The following is a 22,824-nucleotide window of genomic DNA, read 5'->3' as shown; positions in this document are numbered from 1 at the left end:
TTGTTGTCAGATCCAAGACTAATGGATTCCACTTCAGGTTCAGACTTGACATTAGCAAAAGTGATGAAATCTGGAGGGGCTGCCTCGTCTTACTCTGGGTCAGTTAGTGGCACGATGCTCTCACTCATCGGTCACAGTAAGCTCCAGTGGTGAGGGATTTGCTACCCCGATCACAGGATCAACGTCCGACAGGCTAGCTTGGCGCGTTAGCCTGTGCCGAGGAGATTTAAGGAAGAGCCGTGCAAGTGCTCACAGCTTGCCGCTGATGCTACTGCGTCCGGGGCATGTTGCAGCCCCAGACACAAAATGCAGACAGAATGAGTATCTGCCCTAGCTATGAGGTTGCCACATATGCAGGTTTTAGATGGTCTTGACTCTGTACATGGTGAGAACAAGTGCAAGTTTCACAACTTCCTTAGCTCCGATAAGAGTGCAGCTAGTTTGGTGACCAGTTGCAGCTGCTGCTGTTTGGCGACAGCCCAGCAGTGGAACAGACTCAGATCAGTCGAGCACAGTTATTGAGAAGTGTTTGGTGATTGAGTTGTTAGCTCCCTCCGAGAACAGTTAAGCTAACTCAATACTTAACATGTTGGCCATCTAAGAAGTGCTTCTAGGAGCAAGAAGTGTTAGACTGAAGATCACCTGCAAGATGTCGGGCTTTTATACTGGGAGGAAGTCCCTCCCATGGGAGCGGAAGTCACTTCCATCTGCCAGTCAAAACTTGTGTAATCTAGTAGAGCTTCTGTGGGACAGATGTTGGAGGTATGTACCATAGTGAGATACCAAAGTGAATGTTGAAAGATAACTTTTACACATATTACAACCTAAATTAGAAAAAGAAGCAGCCCAGAGGCCCATGAGAACTCTAAAGGAGTGGAATGGATCCACATCTGTGGGGGGAAAATCTTTCAACAGTGTAGCTATTAGTGGTGCATTCCACAAATCTGAGTTTTATTTATGTCATTTGCAGTTTGCCACAAGCCATACAGGGAACATAGCAAATGTGTAGACAAATAAGGTGAGAGCACATTTCAACATTCTGCCCTGTATGGTGGCAGCTGATCATCCTTACACATCATCCTGATAACACCATCCACAGTGTGTAGAGTAGTGGTGGCAGTATTGTACTATGGGGATTGTTATATTCAGCAGCGAAATACAGATTTTTCAGAATTGGTAGGAAGACAAGAGAAGAAAAATACATGGCCTGTTAGAGGCTGCAAAACACTAAGAGTACCTTGTATGCGAAATTCACTTTTTGATGGTTTTTATACTTCCATTTGGGTCTCTAATGCTTCTACAAACAGTCCAAGCGCAAAAACAAAAAAACCCCAACATTCAGCCGTTTTTTGGCTATAAATGAATGTTTCTATTTTTTCTTGACTAGCAATTGAAGGGGAGTTCCACCCACATGATTTTCAGTAGAGGATAACGTCTCGCCGGCTGGTTTTACTTTCTACGTGCTTTACAATGGCTACCCTCAAAGGCAGATGTTCTGTTGTTGGTTGCAAAGACCCACATGTGTCAATGCACATTCTCCCACTGTCGGATAACAGATTCATGGCTTCCTTTTATTTTTGAGGGCGATTTAGTCACATTGCCGAAGACAGTACTAGTTTGCGTGAATTACTTCACCACGGACTGCTTTGAGATGAAATCCAATAAACTTTTAGGTTGTAACATGACAAAATGTAGAAACAATACTAAGAATGTAAAATGGAAATTTCACTTTGCATAAGCCCAATATATTGCAGTTTTTGTCCTAAACATTTTTTTTCCGAAAAGGTCTTTATACACCTTTCTGTCAGAACCCATTCCAACGCATTTCAATTGCAAAGGGGACCAAACGGAGGGCACTTGGACAAAAAAGCAGAAAAAGCATCATTTCTCAAATTAACAAATTCACATTTAAGATTTGAAAATCAAACCCTTACCCAGTTTGATATCCCCATCAGCTGTCAGGAGGACGTTGCCAGCTTTCAGGTCTCTGTGGATGATCTTTATGTGGTGGAGGTAATTGAGAGCGTCCAACATCTGTCGACACACCACCCTGATTTGTGGCTCTGTTAGTCCACGATCCAACTCTGATAAAAAGACAAAAGGGGAAGAGATAGAGAGCATCACTATTGAGTGCACACCAGAAGTGAGCAAGGACCAAATTAACCAGCTTTTAGAGCTGCAGAGAAACCTTGAAACTGTATATTTAGTCTGCCAAGTATCATGGCAAAACAATTTTGAGGACTGAGCTACTGTGTGACTACCATGAGAGAAAACATCACAAGGTAAGCCTGTGATTTCAGATCAGATGGTATTGCTGGATAAGTAATGCCAGATTCAAAAAAACAAAAACAAATCACATATCTGAGCCAGTCTAGGCCTGCAGACTTTATTCCGCTTTGTCTGTGTTTGGTTAGCCTCACAGAGGGGTAAGGGTGGTTATTAAGAGGGGAATTATCCAATGAAAACAGGCCAAGTGGGTTTCCCACACTCAAAGACCCCCACTAAGTCTGACTGTTTCTTGCTATTCAGTGCCAGATTTTGAATTCTAACATGATTATTATAAGGGCAAATACAGTATGGGCAACAGTTACAATAAAACATTTCTACAGTGACATTAGCTCAGGTGAGAAAGTGGAGATTTTATAAAGAAGCCATAAAAAGAATAGGGTTTACTTAGCATATTGGCATCCACAGCACCTCCAGCGCAGAATTCAATCATGATCTGTGAGAGAAGAGATAAAAGGGAAGTTTGACTGGATGTTTGTAACAGCAAAACCAATAGAAACCTTCATTCAACCATTTTCATTTGCTTATGCGTGACCGAGTGACATGGGAAATCGGACCAGCAGGGATACCCAGATAACCCTCTCTTTACGGACTCTCTCCAGCTCCACCGCATAATTCTGTATTTGATTTTTTTCCCCCACAATTCTGATGTTTAATGGTTTTATACCTCTTCACTGGTTTACGTTTTCCATTTTTGGTTTCATCTGTGTTTTTATATTTTGTCATTTTCCGTACAATATTAATCTCAGGATCTTTTTTCTATGTGTTTTAAAAATAAACTTAAAATAGCTTGCAAAATTATGATTAAAATTTTACTAAGAGTTAAAATATAAAAATCATAATCCCCGTTTTGTCACTACTGTGATGACAAATATTTTTTTTTTTAAACCATAATTTCTCATTGAGTTCGGAAACACATAGCTTTTATTGTACAAAATAAAAGCATATCTGCAAAATAGAAAGTGGCAGAATAGTTTTAGTAATGACATTATTTTTATGATCATTTAGGGACAAAATCTAAATTGTTAAAACACACTGGATTAATTTTACAGGTGTTTAATAGTTTTCTTAAAGTACATTTAACATACAACTACAGAAAAAACTAAAGAGAAATGTTTATTCGTGAAAAGCTGAAGAATGCAAAAAGAAATAAATTCCAAAGTTCAATGCAGAATGTTATAAAATCTACATGAATCAGGCGTGTACCAGTAAGCGTATAGACATAGCACGATACTTTGATTTCCAAAAGTCAGATCAAGCCCAGGTAAGTGTGGGACATACCTGTGACATGATCTCATCTTCATGTAATTACAGTGTCCGTGTATGCTATGACAACACTGTCAAAGAATCGGTGTGGCACCGGACAAGGAGTGGCGTTTCAGCCAAGCCTTTTAAAAGTAAAAAGTACATATGCATAATGCAAACATACAACAAAAACCGGTATGAGAGCCTGAAATGCCTCTGTGCACACTCATCATGTGCGAAATCAGATACTTTGTTGAGTTATAAGTGGTGAATTTAAATCTTGTAATACTGCAGGTGCTAGAATGTTTTTCTGTGACAACTTACAATAATATTTTTAAAGGACGCTCCTTACTTTTGTACTGTCTGATGATATCAAATGTTCTTCCATGTGCTGAGAGCTGTTTAGACTAAATATTTACCTCCTAAACAACTATTAGAATATGAGTTTTGCATCTAAATATATGTAACTTCTTTCATGATCCAGAGAAATCAGATAGGGCTAAAAACTGGGTCAGCAGGTAAAAAACTATTTTAATTGAAAATTGCGAAATATCCATGTTTTTGTAAAACAAAACAAAAAACATTGACTATATGTCAGTGAAAGTGTAGTAATTGCCTTTTTGGATTCCTATCCCTCTCGTGGTACTTCGGCTACCTTCAATAGTACTCAGAGGACATTTTGAAATTCATTCGCAAGGTTAAAAAGTACCACAAATCAACTGATGAAATGGATGACCTTGAACTAGGAATGACTGCTACTTTTGCTGGATTCCTCTAAAGTAGTAAGAGGTATAGTAGTCTATAAGTAGGAACCTGGACCTGGGAGTGACATCAAATGTGTTCCTGGTCCAAGTTTGAAAACCAGTTGGAGATACCTTTTGATATGTCTAATGACCAGGCTAGTTACTATTAGCAATTCGAGCTAAAACAAGAGTATTTCTGAACATTCTGTGTTTTCAAACAGTGCAGCAAAATGTTCACTGAAGGAGGTTATCTAGGGCAGTGTTTATGAATGATTTAATGGTCAGAACAAAATAAATATTTATAGTGCAGGGATCCATAAATCATATATGCATTGCAGCCATATTGAATTTTAGGGTTGGTTAGAAGCAGCTGGCGATATCTTGGAGTTCTTACTTCAAAGGAGCGGTTATTTCTCCTAACTTTAACTTTGAAATAACTTGTGAATAAAAATTTATGGAATATCTACACTGTACCCTCTCAAGTTATTATGCAGTACCAATTGATACGGTTTCCTTTATTTTCTTTATTTCTTAATGAGTATGTGAGGCAGTGAAAAAAGTCACAAAATCCAAGTCCTTTTGCACTACTGTTTTTAAACTTATGTCAGTACAGTCATACTAGGTATTTACTAAGCTGGAACTTGTTATAAAAAGTTTGCAAACAACTGTGGTGTTCTCAAAATGTTTATGTTCTTATTGCCATACAACGCTGGTCTTAAATCTACTATTTCCTCAATGCCAGTAGCAGGAAGAAAGATCATTGCATGCAATATTTTTGTTTTGGTGGTTCTGTAGCAAGAGCAGTCATTCCCCGCCCAGAGGAATTCTGGGTGACGTTTTGCTCTCTGGAAAAGAATGTGCCCCAACTGGTCAAGCTGCTTGCAAAGCTTACCCACTGTGGATGGAATGCATGTCAACTAAAGCATTCTCTGGGATGCACAGGATGATCCAAAAAGTTGAGCAAACAGGGTAAAAATGGCAACTGCTATTAGAAGCCAGCATTTCACTTAGGTAGGATACATTTTTATCTGATAATGCCTGCTACATGTAATAAATCAGAAGATTTATACTTAATTTATTTCATCTACAGAAAAAAGTAGGTAGAGTTAAATGTTCTACAAAAGCTGTTGGCAATAATTTAGAAATAGTCTTTTTTATTATTTATTTTGATTTAAGGCTTCTCTGCAGTCTTACAGACCTAAAGAGCTATAAAATATATGGAGCAGACTGCTGACTCTGAACTGTCCACCATTTCACCACTTAGCAGCTTCACAGTGATTTCCCACCTCGTTTTCGTTGAGGTGAAACAAACATGAAAAGGCAATTGGCCCACAAAGACCTTCTCTAAAACTGCAATCAAGGAACAAAAAATGATGACAATACATTACAGAGTAAATCCAGACTCCAGTAGCAAAAGAGTAATACTTTCTTAACATGCTGAAACAGTTCATTGAACTGTCTTCTCTAAAAGGTCTGAAGCTAAATGTTTCTGAAAGTGCATAAACTGTAGCCAACAATCCACCAGTTTGTGCTGAGGCTTTCCCAGGTCATCCAAAGAAAAGAAATCTGAATCGCAGAGATACAGTGCCATTGTATAAATCTTGTTGTTTTCAATGAACAAATGTTAAACAACCTGACAAACCGCAATCTAGATACACAGATACTAACAAAGACTCAGTGTCTGCATAGGAAACTAATTCAAATGATCTTTAAAGATTCAATAAAAAGCTAATGATTTCCTTATTTACATATTTCTCATTTGTTTTCCAGGGGTCTCCTAAAATAACTTTTTAATTTTGAAGTAGAAGGCAAAATTTCTTGTTGCAAAATCAACTCTGGTTACTAATAAACTTGTTAAGGTAAAGAGGTGAAAGAGCAGTTACACATTTAAAAATGAAAAGTGAAATCTTAAAAACAATTCTTAAAAAAAGAACTGGCAGGCAGTGGAGGGCATATAAAATCGGGGTGATATGTTCATGCCGTTTTGAACCAGTTGAAGATGCCCAAATGTGGCAAAAACACCACCAAATTTGGAGTCTTCAGGAACTCCGTATTTAAGAAAAGTAACAGAAGATGAAAACTGTCCTAACTGAACAGAGACACTTCTATTGTATAAGTAGGATTTAAACCGTTTTATGGCTGTGCCTTTAATTACAGACTGCTCCAGCCTTGATATTAAGGTGGCATGATCTACTATGTCAAAAGCAGCAGTAAGATCAAGAATTCAAATTGTTCTTCTTAAGCAGAGGTTGGACCACGACATTTTTAAAAGCAGCTGAAATACAATCTTAAGACAGGTGTTAAAATTTTAAATCCAGGGACCTACAGCACTAAAAGCCTTCTTCAACAAAATGGGAGAAAAACTGTCACCAGTCATAAGTGAGAGCACCTACGCTAACTACAGTAAATAATGTGCTCTTCTCCATTTGTTCAACTGCCCTCTTCTTCTTCTCTTCCATCTTTCTTTCTCTCTGTTCATTCTTCTTAGCTTGCTGATGTCAGCACCATGTTAAAGGCCCTCTTTTTCTCACGCTGTGGGGCAGGCCGCTTTGCTCGCTTAAAGACCAGATTACTTCCTGAAGTAGAACAACAGCTTTTTCTACACCACTTTCTTCCTCTTAAACTTTCCTTCTCATACTAGTTAGAAAGCAGAACGGGTGGGTCCTAACTAGAGTACAGCAGTGTACCCTGCCCAGCACACCCAATTGCAGGGTTACTAAGGCCTCACCACTAAACAATGGGTTAATCCAGAAGTAACATTTTCACATGTAGTAATAGGTTCACAGCATTGCTGATTTAGCAAATGTTTTGAAATTTATGAAAAATTGTACCAGTACCTGAGTACAACTTAGAAGCGAGATAGCAAAGCAAAGGTTGCAACTCTAATGCAGCCACATAAACCCACAGGAAGTGTGTGGTTTAAATGCAACAAAAGGGGATGTTTGTATATCTGACATATCAGCACAAACTCACTGATGTCTAGGGTGCACCTTCAATATTCAGGAATTCAAGCTATGGCCAAACACAGCTATGATCAAAACTTGACGCAGCTGCCGGAAAAGGCAATGTTTTCCAACAGCAGTTTCTTTTTAAACTGACAGTGGTCATACATTATAAAGTAAATGTGCCTTTCAAAGTATACTCTTGTAAATTTCAGCGCTTGCGTTCCTGTTATTTTAGGAGAAGAAAGTTTACTAATCTAATCAAACAAAGCTTTATGCTTCCACATTATCAGCTACAATAAATTATGAAATCAGGTCACCTAATGTGAGAAACGTTTTTTTTAAAAAGGTGGGAATCTTGCTCTTAAACTTTAATATGGTTCAGCTGTTGACAGATCAAAAGACATCAGGATGTAGGTCATACAGCCCTCCATACAGCCCTCACCGTTCATAGAATTGGATGGTGATAAAATGTTATGAGGGTGGTGCACAACAAATGTACTTGCTTTTGAAAAATGTATTACATTTAGATAGCCCTCATGAGGATCACGAGACAGAGCTAAAGAAATGCCCAACATAGATTTTATGCATACTGCTCAAGTGAATTCTACAGTCATATGTTTTTTGTTTTTTTTAAACACAAACTCTTTGTAGCACTTTTCTGACAGTGAGCTTTGGGGATTTCTTTATTTTATAATATATTTTTTAAACCCATTTACCATACTCCTTTCTATACACAGAGGCAAGATAAGCTTTGGTTCTTGTCTAGCCTTGTTTGTCACAGTTCCAGTTTTTTATAAAAATTTTAATTATTGCTCTAACAGCAGCTATTTTCTAGTAACGATTTTCTGATTTCAGAATATTAATACCCATCTGCCTTACTTGAGTAGAACAACCCCTCTCTTTGCCTATTTGTAGTGTTAAGTTTATTTATTTTTTACTTTTATTTAGACACGTAATCTCACTGAGTATGGCAGTTTCATTTACAAGAGAGACCTGTAGAAAGACTTTTCAGAAAACAGGGGAGCAAAAGATTACAAATACGGACATTGATCAACTTAGAAAATGAAAATAAAAGAAAGTAAAAATTGTTAAGTTACATTTACTTGTTGAAATGGTTAGGGGATGCCAACTAGTGTGCCACCAGTGATTATGTGAAAGTATTATTTCATAGTATTGCATTATAACCTCGGTGAATCAATATACACACATTTAAAAGGTAATATCTGCCTCAGTTTTTAAATGTGTGATAATGCAATAGCATTGAAACTTTGTTTTAAAATCTTATACAAATAATTACTAGAGGTGCAAGGAAGGGGTCCGTGTGATCTGAAAGGGTTTTGTTGGGCTCTGTTGTGCTGCAGACATTAGGTCAGGTTGAAATGAGCTTCCATGACTGCACAAACATAATTGTATAGCCAATAAAAGTTTTCTAAAAGGCAGAATTGTCAGAATGTAGCTGTGCAGCTTTATTAAACCAGCTAGAAAACCCCCAAAGATTGTCTACAATTAATTATGTGGATGCAAAAAATTTTTAAACCTCAAAATGACAATACCACTAAATATGGAAGCACTCATTTAATGTTTACTTACATACTTTTACTACATTTTTTTTTATGTCTTAGTGGAAAATATTTTGCTGCTTGTTTTGTTTCTTCAGGAAATTCTACTTATAGCTATCTTTAGAGCTGACCCTGTATTGCAACTCCTCAGATAGGAAATGTTGCACCCTTACATGAGGTCACAATTATTTGCTTTGGCCAGAGAGTGGGAAGATTACAGAAACAGTTTACTTTGGAACCAAAGTGTGAGTGTTGAGATGAGAAAGAACTCGAGGCCAGACAACACTCAAGTAAAATTGATCTTTCTTGCAGTAACATCAGGGTGATGGTGGGGTTATCCCTGAAGCATTATGTCACCCCAGGGATGGACTGCGACTCCGAATTTGAACTGTTCACATTATGTTTAGACAGAAATGCACTCAAGGTGAGCTAGAGTTGCAAAAAAAAAAAAGTCCTAAATCAAGACAAAGAAGCACATGATTTTGAAGCAAAAGAATACACAGTACTTAAAATCTTTCACAAATAACAATCTGAAAAGTATGGCAAACACATCTATTTAGCCCCCATTAATCTGATACACCTAGTTAAAATCCAGTTGCCTTCAGAAGTTACGAAATAAGTAAACAGAGTTTATCTGAGTGTAACTTAATCTCAGCATAAATCTAGTTGTCCTGTGAAGGTCTCAGAGGTTTGTTAGAGGACACTAGTAAACAAACAGCATTTTGAAGACCAAGGAACTCTACAGACAAACCAAGAAAAAAGTGGTGGAGAAAATCTATAGTACAGTTAGGTTATAAAACACTATTTCAAGCTTCGAACATCTCATGGAGCAGTGTTCAATCCATCACCTGAAGATAGAAAGAGTATCGCATTTGTGCAAACCTGGCTATCCACCAAAACTGAAAGGCGAGTCAACTATAGCATTTATAAAGGGAAGAAGCCAAGAGGCTCATGGTGACTTGAAGAGCTTGAGGAGAATCTGTTGACAGGACAACTGTTCTCCAAAAATCTGGTAATTATGAAAGAAAGCCGTTGTTAAAATAAAGACATAAGAAGTCATGTTGGGAACACAGCAAACGTGTAGAAGAAGGTGCTCCAGTTAGTTGGGACTGGAGCCTAACGTTTTGGCTAACAAGCATAAATAAAGAAAATATAAGAAACTAACATCACATCCCCGTGAACACACAAACCCCACCATTAAACATGGTGCTGGCAGAATGTGTAAAAATGTTGATCTGTAGATGTGCAATGTGGCAGATACATACCCCAAAAGACTTAAAGCTGTAATCACCGAGAAATGTGAAAGTATTGATACAGAAAGGTTGAACACAAAAAGACCTCACGCTCCCCTGATTTTTATATGTCAAAAAAAACTTGAAGCAATACTTTTGCAAGCAATTTGCTTCAGAATTATACACAGTGAAGCAACATTATAAAGCAGGTGAAATGTTGACATACCCAGAGTTTGTTTTCATAATAAAACGCATCTAGGAGTTTGACAATGTGGGCATGGTCACATTTAGCTAGGATGTCAATCTCAACCATGTAGTCCTCCAGCTCTTCCTCACATTTTGTCTCAATCACTTTGGCTGCAGCCAGAACACCAGTCTCCTTGTTACAGGCCTGCAATAAGAAAAACAAAATAGTCATTTAAACAAGCAGAGGTTACTTTAGGCATTTTAAGTAGAATTCTTGAACTTCAGTCAAATTACTCTCAGTTAAAGATCTTGCAATAAAAATGAATTTAAATTCTCTTTCGCTAAACTAATAATGTCAGATCAACAATTTCTAACATCTAGAGTCAATAATCACTTTTCTTACATTTCCCCTGAAAACAAAAAATTATAGGAGGTTGCAGGGTGTGGGTGTGACTAAAAGTGAACATGTTTTTTTGGCCAGATTACAGGCTTAAAATTCTGAAAATCAGATGAATAGTATAATTAACAAAGACATAAAATCATAACTATAATATTTTAAAAGAATAGTAAACACATTGGGTTGCTCTGCTTTTCCTCCTGCACCCAAAGAAGAGAATAGATCACATTTCACCAAACAGCAATTAAAATGCTGATTAAGATTTAAAAACAAACCCAGAAAGGTGGCTCCACCATCCTCAAGCAACCACAGAGACAAAAAAAATGCAAGTAAAGCTAAATGAACAAGCAATTAGGCCTCCCAGTAGTTCTCGGTAAACATAAACAGATAAATCAGAGGGACTCACACACACAGAATGAACAGAGACGAGGATCATGTGAAGGACAGTATGTTGTGAATGCAGGTTGATGGAGTGTTGTGAACAGACAGACTTGTGATCCTGCAGTCGGAACTGTATGTTCAGAGCTACAACCGTGACAATCCAAAGATAGATAGAAGAGTGGGGAATGGAAATTAGAAAATCTGCAAATAAACTGTTTCATTTTCAGCTTTATCAGCCCTGGCCATAGAAGCATTATCTCAAAGCGCTCCCATGTTGTGCTAACGACTCACAAATACGGATGCATATCTGTACAGTTAATTAATAATCTCATGATACTATCAGAATGAAATCATGCAGGTTTTTGGATACACATGTCCAACCACGATAATGCCTGCATGTTTTACAGAGTCTGTGTGGAAACATCTCAACAAATATATCAGACTCTTAGCGATACACACTTTTCATGTTTTGATTGTGTGTGACTTCTGCACAAACGTCTGGCTGGAGAGTTCCAGAGAAGCCGATCAGCACCCATCTCACCAGAGAAAAACCCACAGAGTAGATCAACAGGATGCCCACAACTCCACCCCTGCTATTAAACCATCAGTCAGTTGGTCAGCAAGCCTCAACAGCAAACAGAGATGGTGACACTTTCACTGCACTGCCAATATTGCACATCTCAGCTTCTACACATTGAGCCTAAACAAACCCTGGGTGCATGTCAGCGGGACCAGACAGAGTTCTTTTGTTGGGGTCCATCTGCCTCAAAGACAACATCCAGTACTTAACTGGATGTTACCAGACACCACATACTTTTTTGCATGAACAAAACTAAAACCTCTACCTTCTGGAAGTTTACAATTTTTTATTCTCAAATCAGAAGACGTTGTTGTACAACCCCTCGACCCAGCTACAAAACAACCTTAACACACAAATGTTAACATCTCAGTGGCAACAAGGCTGAGGAATGTGCTTCTGGCCTTCCGATGACTGGGAAGGGGAGTCGGAGCAAAGAGGGTGCACAGCAGATTCACGACCTTGTGTGTTTAAGTAGCATGGGGGAATGTGTGACGTCGAAGAGAGTCCTCCAGTATAAAATACAGTATAAAGATCCATGTATTTTTGTAAGTTAATCTTACTAAGTGGTGCCTACCCAGAGAGAGAAAGGAACGCCAAGACACCTCAGTGCATCTCATGAGGGACCTCCGGATGGCACAAGCGACTTGATTCGTGTTCATGTTTAGGGCAGAGGGGTAAAAAAGAACATGTAGATTCCAAAATACTGAAGTTATGTAGGATAGAGGTAAGGTTTTTAACATCAACAGCCCTGAGGGAGCAGAACTACAGCTGACTGTATATTGTAGCTGCCTGCAGGCATCCCAAGAGAAAACAATAGTCCCCTGTTTCAAACCCACAGGCTCTTCATTCCTACAACAACAATCTATTGCTTTGTTTGGGTCTGGCTTCCATGGTTCCTCACCAATGAACTTTCTTCTCAGTCTTTTGTCTCATCTAACTGACTTACTGTAAGTCTTCTTCACCAAACTACCATAAAATCACTTGTCTGGGTATTGGACCAGTCGCTGAGTTTTTTAAAACTTGCTTAATTTAGGAGACCTACAAACCAACAGTTATGGTTGCTTTTCAAAATAACTTTTAAAGCCCCCAAATGTTTTCAGATAGTGAAATGTCTAGACTACAGCGAGACTAGTTTAACACCAAAGGTTTTGCTACAGAGAGCTGCCATTTGCTTTGACGAGACAAACTGCATTCTGCACATATTCAAACAAGTGTTTCCCTGAAAAGCAGGTCACAATGACAAGAAATGTGGCTTTAACACTGAAACTCCACATGCCATCCATTCAAGATTTCGTGTGCTAGCTGTGTTTGTCTTGCTTTGCAAAAGTATTTTGCCTTGCAATAGTATTTTGATTGCAAAATACTATTGTGGATGCTGGCTTTATAGCAAAGTGAAGTTGTCTCTTCTGCAACGATGATTCCATGATTCAAAGGGATTTTAAAAACAGGAAAAAAATCGGGACATTTAACACTTAAGCCCATTCCACAAAAGGTGGAGGCTTTTCCTCATCTCTTTCCTGGGGCACTAAAGGTTACAATTTGTGAAGGCAGTGAACTGTGACCATTGACAATTGCATTCAGGAGTGCTCTTAAACCTGTTCCATTTGCTACGATGCTTGCTTTTCAGCATAATCTCCTGTTCAATTTTGCTGGATCTTGAATCTTTAATAAACGTAAAAATCCCAAAATCCATCACTAATTAGCAAAAACTGTTTAAATTATCCATTTTCCAACTATCTGCATGTCAGTTTCTAAACTTCTGAGAAGGATTTAAAATAAATCATTTAAAATTTGAATCTCTTCCTTTATGTCTTTGCAGTACAAAGACAGCCCCACGGCAAGGTTTTGTCCATCACCAATGCTAATGTTATCAGATCTTCATTTAACTGTTATAATCTCTTTTCAGTACCTGTCCACTGAAAGGAAAAGGGTGAACTATAAAAGCAGATGATATGGGCATATGCGTCAGCCGACAAATGTATTGCATTTCGTGACCGAGTCATTAAACTCATACAACATCCCTCAATCAGCATGCTGCATGTCTGCAGTCTGTTTACACTCTTTGTATTCACAGTTCGACACTCTTTTTAAATGAGTCAAGGTGAGAAAAAGTGTCAACACGAAGCCTGTGTTAACAGTCATTAATGATAACCGTGGAGGTGTTGAAAGCACATAACTGTTTGAAACATTCCCAACCTAAAATATAAAAACTCCACAGTTGAACCGTCAGCTTCTCATATGAACCCAAAGAAACCTTTGTCCATATAGAGATGTAAAGAAACAAATCAAACATCTTCTGACACCAACAACGAAGAACACACTGAGGTCAGTCCCCACCAGGTTGAATGAGCGTACCACATGCTGATGTGTATTCTGATGTGTTTGATGAGTTACGCATTGAACAAAACACACAGCTGAAAAACGTGACCGAGTTAGACTTTTGCCCCATTATAAACCTGTTAACTTCCCCTCCTGTATAAACTCTCCCTACGTTTTTTGCAAGCAGGAATGTGGCTGTGAGAACCTCTATAACCTCTGACACCAGGCGTCCATAGAGGTACAGCCCTTGCTTTCAAAAGAGTACCATGCAAAAGAAAAACGATGTTAAAAGGCTATCCTGGATATAGAATACCTATTTGTTTTGTAGAATGCCAAACTTGTTATCAAGTGCCATATTTGTACAAAAATACAAAGTCCAGCACAAGATTTTTTTTTTATCTCTAGCTTTGTAATGAAGGTAATCAGTAAGTCTCTATAATAAAGCTTCCATGGCACTTCAGGTGAGATTTGGTGGTTATAGGCTTATTCTAAAAAACAACATCTTAATTATCAGCTCTTTCCAAGTTGGAGGTTTCACCTGATCACTATTTTAGAAAACGTCTACCTGTGTTAACCTTTTATGTTTACTTCAAAGAAGAAACCACAAGTATACAGTAAGTGTGCACAAAACTTTTCTTGCTTTAGATTTTGGCTGTAAGCACGATTTTGGCTGTAAGCACGATGCAAGCCATCCCACCACTGTGTCCCAGCGGGAGCAGAAAATACTCCAGTCTAATAAAGGATCCAATACTGTCCCTGCTGAATTCCTGCTTAAAGATGAGTTTGCTGCTTTCATTTAGAGGAGGAGCAGGACAGCAGTAAAAAAAAGGACACACTGCTTGTCTTGGTTAACAGACATAAAATTTATTCTGATTAAATGTCAATAGAAAAAATCATTTTGATCTTTAAAGCTCACTTTAATACGGCATAACATTTAAAAAAACAACATAGGAAACTTGTTCGAGGTAGGATTTTGTTTAGACACAAAGAAAATTAAGACAAGTATTCTACCAATTTTAATGAACTTATTCTGCAATATACATGTGAGACCAAGAGTGGACCCCAGTCACTTATGACATCATGCCATCATACTATGGCTGTAACTGTAGATTTGGGCAAGTATAGGCAAGTTGTCATTTTCTTGTAACCAATTCCTGGCTAATAATGATCAACACACTTCAGCCTTACTTGAATGCCATAATCTCATGTCTTTCCAATTTTTAAGAGCAGCCAAGACAATTGGGCCTGTTATTAAAGTTCCTAGAAAGCCTGATTGACTTAAAAAAAAAAGTTATTATATTACAAACGTGTCAATATATTTATTTGTAGGAATTGCTAGCTTTGCCACTTATCAAGGCAAATTTTCCTTTCCTTTGTAACATTTATGCTGCTGCACTGAAATAAAAATGTATGTTAGGTCTTTTTTTTTATATCTTTTCCAGGGTGACAGTATATGTAAACCGGAATTTAACCAGTTTGTTTACACAAAGCTTAATATGCAGGAAAGTAATGTTGCTTCAAGGCTTTTGAGCCACCACTTAGCTTTGACGAGATGTAAGAGGAAACACAATCCTTATGTCTGATCTAATGGCCGACCCCAATCTTGAGGAACAAAGACAGCCCTGTTGCTATGACTCTTTGAGGAAAATGTCACTCTTATAGCTTAAGTGCACATCTAAAGTGTAATATCCATTTTCTTCAAGCAGAGTAACAAGATTCTTTCTGGTTACTCAAGCTGCTGACTACATCTGAACATATTTTTTTGCTTTCACAGACATCCTGGGCGTGAAGCATGTCACATTGTGAAGCACAGGCCTACAACAAACACACACCCTGAAATTAAGCAATTGGTCTCTTCAGGATGTGAAAGTTTTGATCAGCATTAGAAAATACCCTACAGTGAACCTTTTGCAGAAATGCTCAAAAACAAAAGAAACCAGGTCAACAAAGCAGTAAAACGAAGGTATTTTATTTACTACCTAAAAGAAAACTACTGCTGTATTTTAAGCTGTCATCACACTGTGGATCTAAAACCATAAATCTCATGACAGGTGAGCAACACTTCCTGCTCACAGCCCACACAAAGCATGAAATCCTGGAGTAGTTACTAGCTCATATGAAGAGCATTCAACAAAAACCCAAGCTCAGACAGGTAACGCAAGATTATTCAGTCAAACCATCTGACAAGAAACTGGCATGACAACAACGTGGGGTTAAAATAATTCAAAGAATATGCTGGAACAAAACAACATCCTGTTTGTGTTAAAATTTAAATAAGATGCTGATCTTCAAACTATCTTCAACCTACAGCTTCCTTGCAATAATACTAAAATATTATATATAGAGGGAAGTTGCTTTTCAAGTGCCTTAAAAAGGTAATCACGTGGTTGATGGGGGACTCTCATCATGTTGAACACCCACCCATGATGTTTAGTTCTTATCAGTCAGTGTATGTTCAGCTGCTCCCCTGAGATTAGACTCGGGAAAGCCCAGACTTTCAACAGCAATGACAACCCTCGCAGGCACTTAAACTACAGTAGTACTGCCATGTTGAGAAGCATCACAAGTTTAGCATTTCTCATAAACCTTTGCAAAGAGGATGCTGAAACCTACCTGAACACCCCCCACCAATTTTCATTTGCCTAGTTTGGTTTCTCTTTCACATTACAGCAGATATAGCAGGTAGAACCTTCACTCAGGTTCAGGTAATATCTATTTTCTCTAAGTTGTGTACATGTCCTACTGTCTGTAATGGAAATACTATGGAAGCTAATGCAACCCTTCAATGTATTAAGGGACCTCAGTTTTCCTGCAATATCCACCCAGATAAATTACAAAGATGAAAAATTGGATTGTAGACACCAATCACAGGTATTACACATTCATTTTTATAACAAATAAATATACATACAGTACAGACCAAAAGTTTGGACACACCTTCTCATTCAAAGAGAAGGTGTGTCATTCACTTCATTCACTCTTGGCATTCTGTTGATGAGCTTCAAGAGGTAGTCACCTGAAATGGTTTTCCAACAGTCTTGAAGGAGTTCCCAGACATGCTTAGCACTTGTTGGCCCTTCTGCCTTCACTTTGCGGTCCAGCTCACCTCAAACCATCTTGATTGGGTTCAGATCCGGTGACTGTGGAGGCCAGGTCATCTAGCGCAGCACCCCATCACTCTCCTTCTTGGTCAAATAGCCCTTACACAGCCTGGAGGTGTGTTTGGGGTCATTGTCCTGTTGAAAAATAAATGATGGTCCAACTAAACGCAAACCGGATGGAATAGCATGCCGCTGCAAGATGCTGTGGTAGCCATGCTGGTTCAGTATGCCTTCAATTTTGAATAAATCCCCAACAGTGTCACCAGCAAAGAACCCCCACACCATCACACGTCCTCCTCCATGCTTCACGGTGGGAACCAGGCATGTAGAGTCCATCCGTTCACCTCTTCTGCGCCGCACAAAGACACGGTGGTTGGAACCAAAGATCTTAAACTTGGACTCATCAGACCAAAGCACAGATTTCCACTGGTCTAATGTCCATTCCTTGTGTTCTTTAGCCCAAACAAGTCTCTTCTGCTTGTTGCCTGTCCTCAGCAGTGGTTTCCTAGCAGCAATTTCACCATGAAGGCCTGATTCACACAGTCTCCTCTTAACAGTTGTTCTAGAGATGTGTCTGCTGCTAGAACTCTGTGTGGCATTGACCTGTTCTCTAATCTGAACTGCTGTTAACCTGCGATTTCTGAGGCTGGTGACTCGGATGAACTTATCGTCCACAGCAGAGGTGACTCTTGTTCTTCCTTTCCTGGGGCAGTCCTCATGTGAGCCAGTTTCTTTGTAGCGCTTGATTTGCGACTGCACTTGGGGACACTTTCAAAGTTTTCCCAATTGTTCGGACTGACTGACCTTCATTTCTTAAAGTAATGATAGCCACTTGTTTTTCTTTACTTAGCTGTTTTTTCTTGCCATAATACAAATTCTAACAGTCCATTCAGTAGGACTATCAGCTGTGTACTGTATCCACCTCCTGCACAACACAACTGATGGTCCCAACCCCATTTATAAGGCTTGAAATCCCACTTATTAAACCTGACAGGGCACACCTGTGAAGTGAAAACCATTTCAGGTGACTACCTCTTGAAGCTCATCAACAGAATGCCAAGAGTGTGCGGAGCTGTAATCAAAGCAAAAGATGGCTACTTTGAAGAACCTAGAATTTAAGACATATTTTCTGTTGTTTCACACTTTTTTTGTTCAGTATATAATTCCACATGTGTTAATTCATAGTTTTTATGCCTTCAGTGTGAAGCTACAATATTCATAGTCATGAAAATAAAGACAAGTCTTTGAATGAGAAGGTGTGTCCAAACATTTGGTCTGTACTGTATATGGGTGTGGGATATGACGATATTACAGATGCGCCACTCTGAATTTTACGCCCAGTTTACATTATCTGGTTTTTGGAAAAGCATTGATCTACTGATACAGATTCCTCTTTAAGAGCAAGAATATACAAGAATGCAAGAACAGTTTAAAAACAAATTTCTAGCCTTCCTGTCAATAGAGATCTTTAGTTATTTATATCGCTGTGTGAGAGCACAGTATCAGTAAAGCAGGATTTGTTTTTTATTGATTTTAAAACAAAGACAAAATGGTGATGGAGTTGACATTTTAAACTTTGCTTATGATTTAGCATTGTATCTTTGTGATTAGTGTGGTTAACATTATTAAAACAACCGTCTCTGTATCTGTGAAGGAGAATTTAGATCCTTTAACTCTGATATTCCACATGGTCATCAACATTTTCAAATTTAACATTCATAACAAACAGTGGTTGTAAGCTCAAAAGGATAAAACAGAGCAACTGCTCCATTCTCTGTTCCTTCCCGTTACCTGCTAAAAGTCTTGAACTCCCTTGCAGCTTGAGTGAACAGCAAACATGTCTCGCCATGCCACAGAAAATACAGTTTCCTTTCAAATATCTTCTTGCATCACTGTACTTTGGCTGACTTCATTTGTAACTTCTTTTCAACAGCTTACTGATCTAGAAAGTAGACTACCAAGTCATCTTTGATCAGTAATAGTATACACACCAAAAAGTGATGTGTAAGCACGGCAATGGAGCGTTCACTGATCTAAAACATTGGATTTTCGAGTTTCTGACTGGCTGATAACCAGTTAGGGTCAATTCATTAGAAAATAACCTAAATCTTGTCACCAGCTGATTTTTATATGAATCTCTAAATGATAGGTCATGAAGGATTCTAAAATGTTGACAATCTGCCAATAGATCTGCAGAGAGATTGTGGTATTGTCCATCTGCAGATTCTGTCCAACGCTACTCTACATTCTTGAGCAGGTGGATAATTTTTATTTTTGTCCTTTTCTCCGGTTCACCACTGTTCCTTATTTGAAACATTTTGATAGATACTGACCACTGCAGACCAACAACACCTGACACGAGCTGACACTTTGGAGGTGTTCCAATTTATATGTATGTTTTTCCTTTAAGAGTGATGTTTTTACAAAGATAAAATATGATAAAATAATGACTGTAATTTTACTCTAATAATGTGGATATTTTTGCCATTTCAACCACAGGTTTAGCTTTAACACATTTTTTGTTAAACTGGGCATAAAAGCTGAATTATTTATCAAAGAGTGTTTGCATCTATAGTCTAGAGTCTAGCTTTTCAGTGCCAGCGTAGACAGCAGCAACAGAATTAAAGCTCAGATTTGTCACACTGTTCTTACAATTCAGAACAAGAGGGACAGTGGGAATTTGACAAGAGTGTCTCCTCACATTCTGCAGGTGTGTCTATGGATACGTTTCACCAACAGCAGCAGGGCAGTGTGGTTAGTGGCATGTGGCTCATTAATTAGTAATAGGAAGTATACAACTCCTCTGTTTCATGCCTGATGAGCATACTAGTGGATGGGTGCGTGGTGGCAGTTGTAATTTCACACAAAACAATCGTATTTAGAACAAAGAGAACTTATGAGAAAGAATTAAGTGAATACAGCAACAATTAAATGGCAAATTATGGCACCTAATCTGGACCAAAACTGAAAAAATAAGTCGTTTTTGACAAGAGTACACAGAACAACTCAGAACGTATGCTGAGAAGGAAGCTTTCACTCTCAGTTGTGAGGGCTATGTTGTCCAAGACGTACAGGGCAGTGAGAGACATTTCTTAGGTAGGTCAGACAACAACCCATAGTGGGGGACAGTAGCTGATTTCTCATCAGTTGTCAATAAACCATTACCAGTAGAATTGTCTTCAATTACGTTTGCAACCCTATTAAAAGATAGTTAAATTAGTAATTGTGATTTCACAGTTTATTATTGCAATAACATGCAGCTTTCTACATTGCTGCATGGCAACAAACCATTCCTAAGCACTACCAGGTCATACTGACAGCAGCAGTCTTCTGTGTGGACGTTATTGCCGAGGAAAGAAATTTCAAAAATATTCCGTATCAAACATTTTGTCTTTGTTTTGAATTATCTGTGAGATTTGAAAACTGCAACAATTTGCATCACCAATAGAGGGACAATCAAGCCAGGGCTTTCGTTCTCCCAAATATTAAACTGAATTGATCTCATCAGAAAAATTTAAATATCTTGTTTAGCTCTACATTTTGAGGTGTGCAAAGCAGAAAAATGGTGTTATGCTAAATGCAGAGGGAAACAACATGAAAAGCCTACTGCTCACAACAGGTTTTGCTATTTAACTTGTTTCTACCTTTTCTCATTTTATGGACCACCACCATTGTAACCAAAGGTCTGATTATGCTCGGCAATACAGCCAAAACAATATTGCTCATAAACACACGGCAATCTGAATGCTGAGTGCATTGAGTGTTTGGTCCTAGTACATATTTCTACTTGACATTACTTAATAATAGGCAGTTTTCAAATATGTTAATATTTAATATAGACTATAGTGAATTTTTGCTGGTATCTTAACTCACAGTGGAGGTTCTCCAGCCATTAACAAAACTTTATGGATATTTTTTAAACACATGTTAATAAAATCATGATGCTATTGATCACTTATCAATTTGCACACAATAATCAAGATACCAACTTTTTTTTATCATTACATGCCTGGTGAGCTATAATTCCCTGAGCAGAGCTTTACACACAGAAATAGGTGAGAAAAAAAACTCCCTTATTGTTTATTTCTGTTGTGAACTGCAGCCAAATATATATCTGCTTGATCATCAATATTGTGACAGTCTGTTAAACTAAGCTGGCTACAGAAAAAAAACTTTTAGTTACTTAAGCAGTTCTCTTGACCTCTGTAACCAGTCACGCACATCACAGTGGTTCAAAGGAACGAAAACAATAGTTGCACTTATGTGTTATACTGTTATAACTAATAGAGCATATTACATTTTAAACATGTTCCTATACACTACTTGATTTGTCCTCAACTCTCCTCTTCAAAAAGTCAGCACTTGTTCTCCCAGATGTGACATTATTATTTAGAGAATCTGTGTCAGGTCTACTCTGTACTCTCAACCACATTATGCCATTAAACAGGTCTGTTTAGTCTCAATGACAGAAAGATCTCTACCTTCAGCAGCACAAGTCACACATCCACACTTTTCCATACTCCCTCTCAACATTTGTAAATGAGAAAGATTCTCCACCTCGTCGCCCAGGCCTCCTCTATCACAGTCTTTAATGGAAAACAAGTGCAATTCACCATTTGAGGCCTCCCCCTCCCACACATGACCCGATAATTCTGAAATTTGGGAGCAGCAACAGGAAGTTGTCAGTCCCTGACATGCAGCAACTATCCCACGACTTCCTGTCTTAGCTATCTGCTCTGTGCCTCCCAACCCTCATTGTGTCTGACAGCTGCAGGTGTGAAAATGTCACAGAAACTCACCCGATGATAGCAAATAGAAGCTAAAGAACAGGGTTGTAATTAGAATGGTGAAAGCCAAACATACACGGGGGAGAGAGCATTTCAGAGTGGAACTTATTCTTTCTAAAATTTGTTAGTTTTGGAACTTTTTTTTAAAACCTTTAGCACTGACAACCAAAAGTATCGCTCTTGGCTTGTGCACCAAAGCAGAGGCTTAAAATGGCCTATAATCAGAGTTTTCTTAACCTCATGTTCCCCTGGAACTGGATTTTTGTATCCTGGAAGATTTTATAAAAAATGTTTTTTTGCGATTTATTCACACTTTTCCTAATCCATGTGCCCCATCCAGCAAAAACTACATATCTGAACAGAGTGTTTCCTTCATTACAAAAAAGTGCTTTTTCTACTCATTGCAGAATTCCTTCAAAGCACTGCTTCTTCCACCGCGGTCTCCGCTCTGTCAAAGGCATTCACTGTGCTCCGCTGGGCTGTGCAGACACAGAGAGACTGGGCGCTGTTTCACAGAGGCGAACTGACATGCCAGCAGTTCAAGATTAAATAGGTTTTCCAAGCCAAAAGTCGGCTAGTTGCTGAGGTCTGGAAGGCGGCACAGAACTAATGAAAAGGGCTTTCACGGTCCAGTTGGGCTGACTAGTACTGTAGTGAATTCACAGAAAAGAATGAAGTGTGTAAAAAGGATGAATACAGGTGCCTCAAAAAAACAATCTGTTTCAGTAGATAAAAAAACTCATGATATACAGACTGTTAAAACGGAGTGATACATTTTAAACAATTATCTTTTCATTTTCATAACTACGGATTGCAGCTAAAAACCCAAACACAGCCTATGGTTCTGCTGTTACAAGAAGGCCCAGTTGCTTTAATAGCTGCCTATGAGGTTTAGGTTGTTTAGGTTTGCTGGCCAGTCAAGCAGTGATACCATGGTCATTTAAGCAGGTGCTGTAACTGTGAGAAGTGTGGGCAGGTGCCAGGTCCTGCCGGAAAAATAAAATCTGTGAATCCATTAGGCTTGTCACCAGAGGAAAGAATGAAGTGTTCTAAAAACGTCCAG

The 22,824-nt window shown here is 38.4% G+C and overlaps 1 protein-coding gene across 1 annotated transcript in view; it reads right to left on the bottom strand.

Annotated features, from left to right (window-relative positions):
- Positions 1-22,824, bottom strand: part of stk10 (serine/threonine kinase 10) — a 49,618-nt gene that overhangs the window by 23,828 nt on the left and 2,966 nt on the right. The window contains exons 2-4 of the mRNA XM_047379938.1: positions 10,237-10,401; positions 2,674-2,722; positions 1,935-2,084 (exon numbers count right to left, since the gene is read on the bottom strand). Of these exons, the coding sequence (XP_047235894.1) occupies positions 1,935-2,084; positions 2,674-2,722; positions 10,237-10,401 (364 nt within the window). The remainder of the gene's footprint in view (positions 1-1,934; positions 2,085-2,673; positions 2,723-10,236; positions 10,402-22,824) is intronic.

Source organism: Girardinichthys multiradiatus, chromosome 11 (assembly GCF_021462225.1).
Source record: "Girardinichthys multiradiatus isolate DD_20200921_A chromosome 11, DD_fGirMul_XY1, whole genome shotgun sequence".
Classification (NCBI taxonomy): Eukaryota; Metazoa; Chordata; class Actinopteri; order Cyprinodontiformes; family Goodeidae; genus Girardinichthys; species Girardinichthys multiradiatus.
Note: the sequence above shows the minus strand (reverse complement) of the source record. Positions and strands in the feature narration are given on the sequence as shown.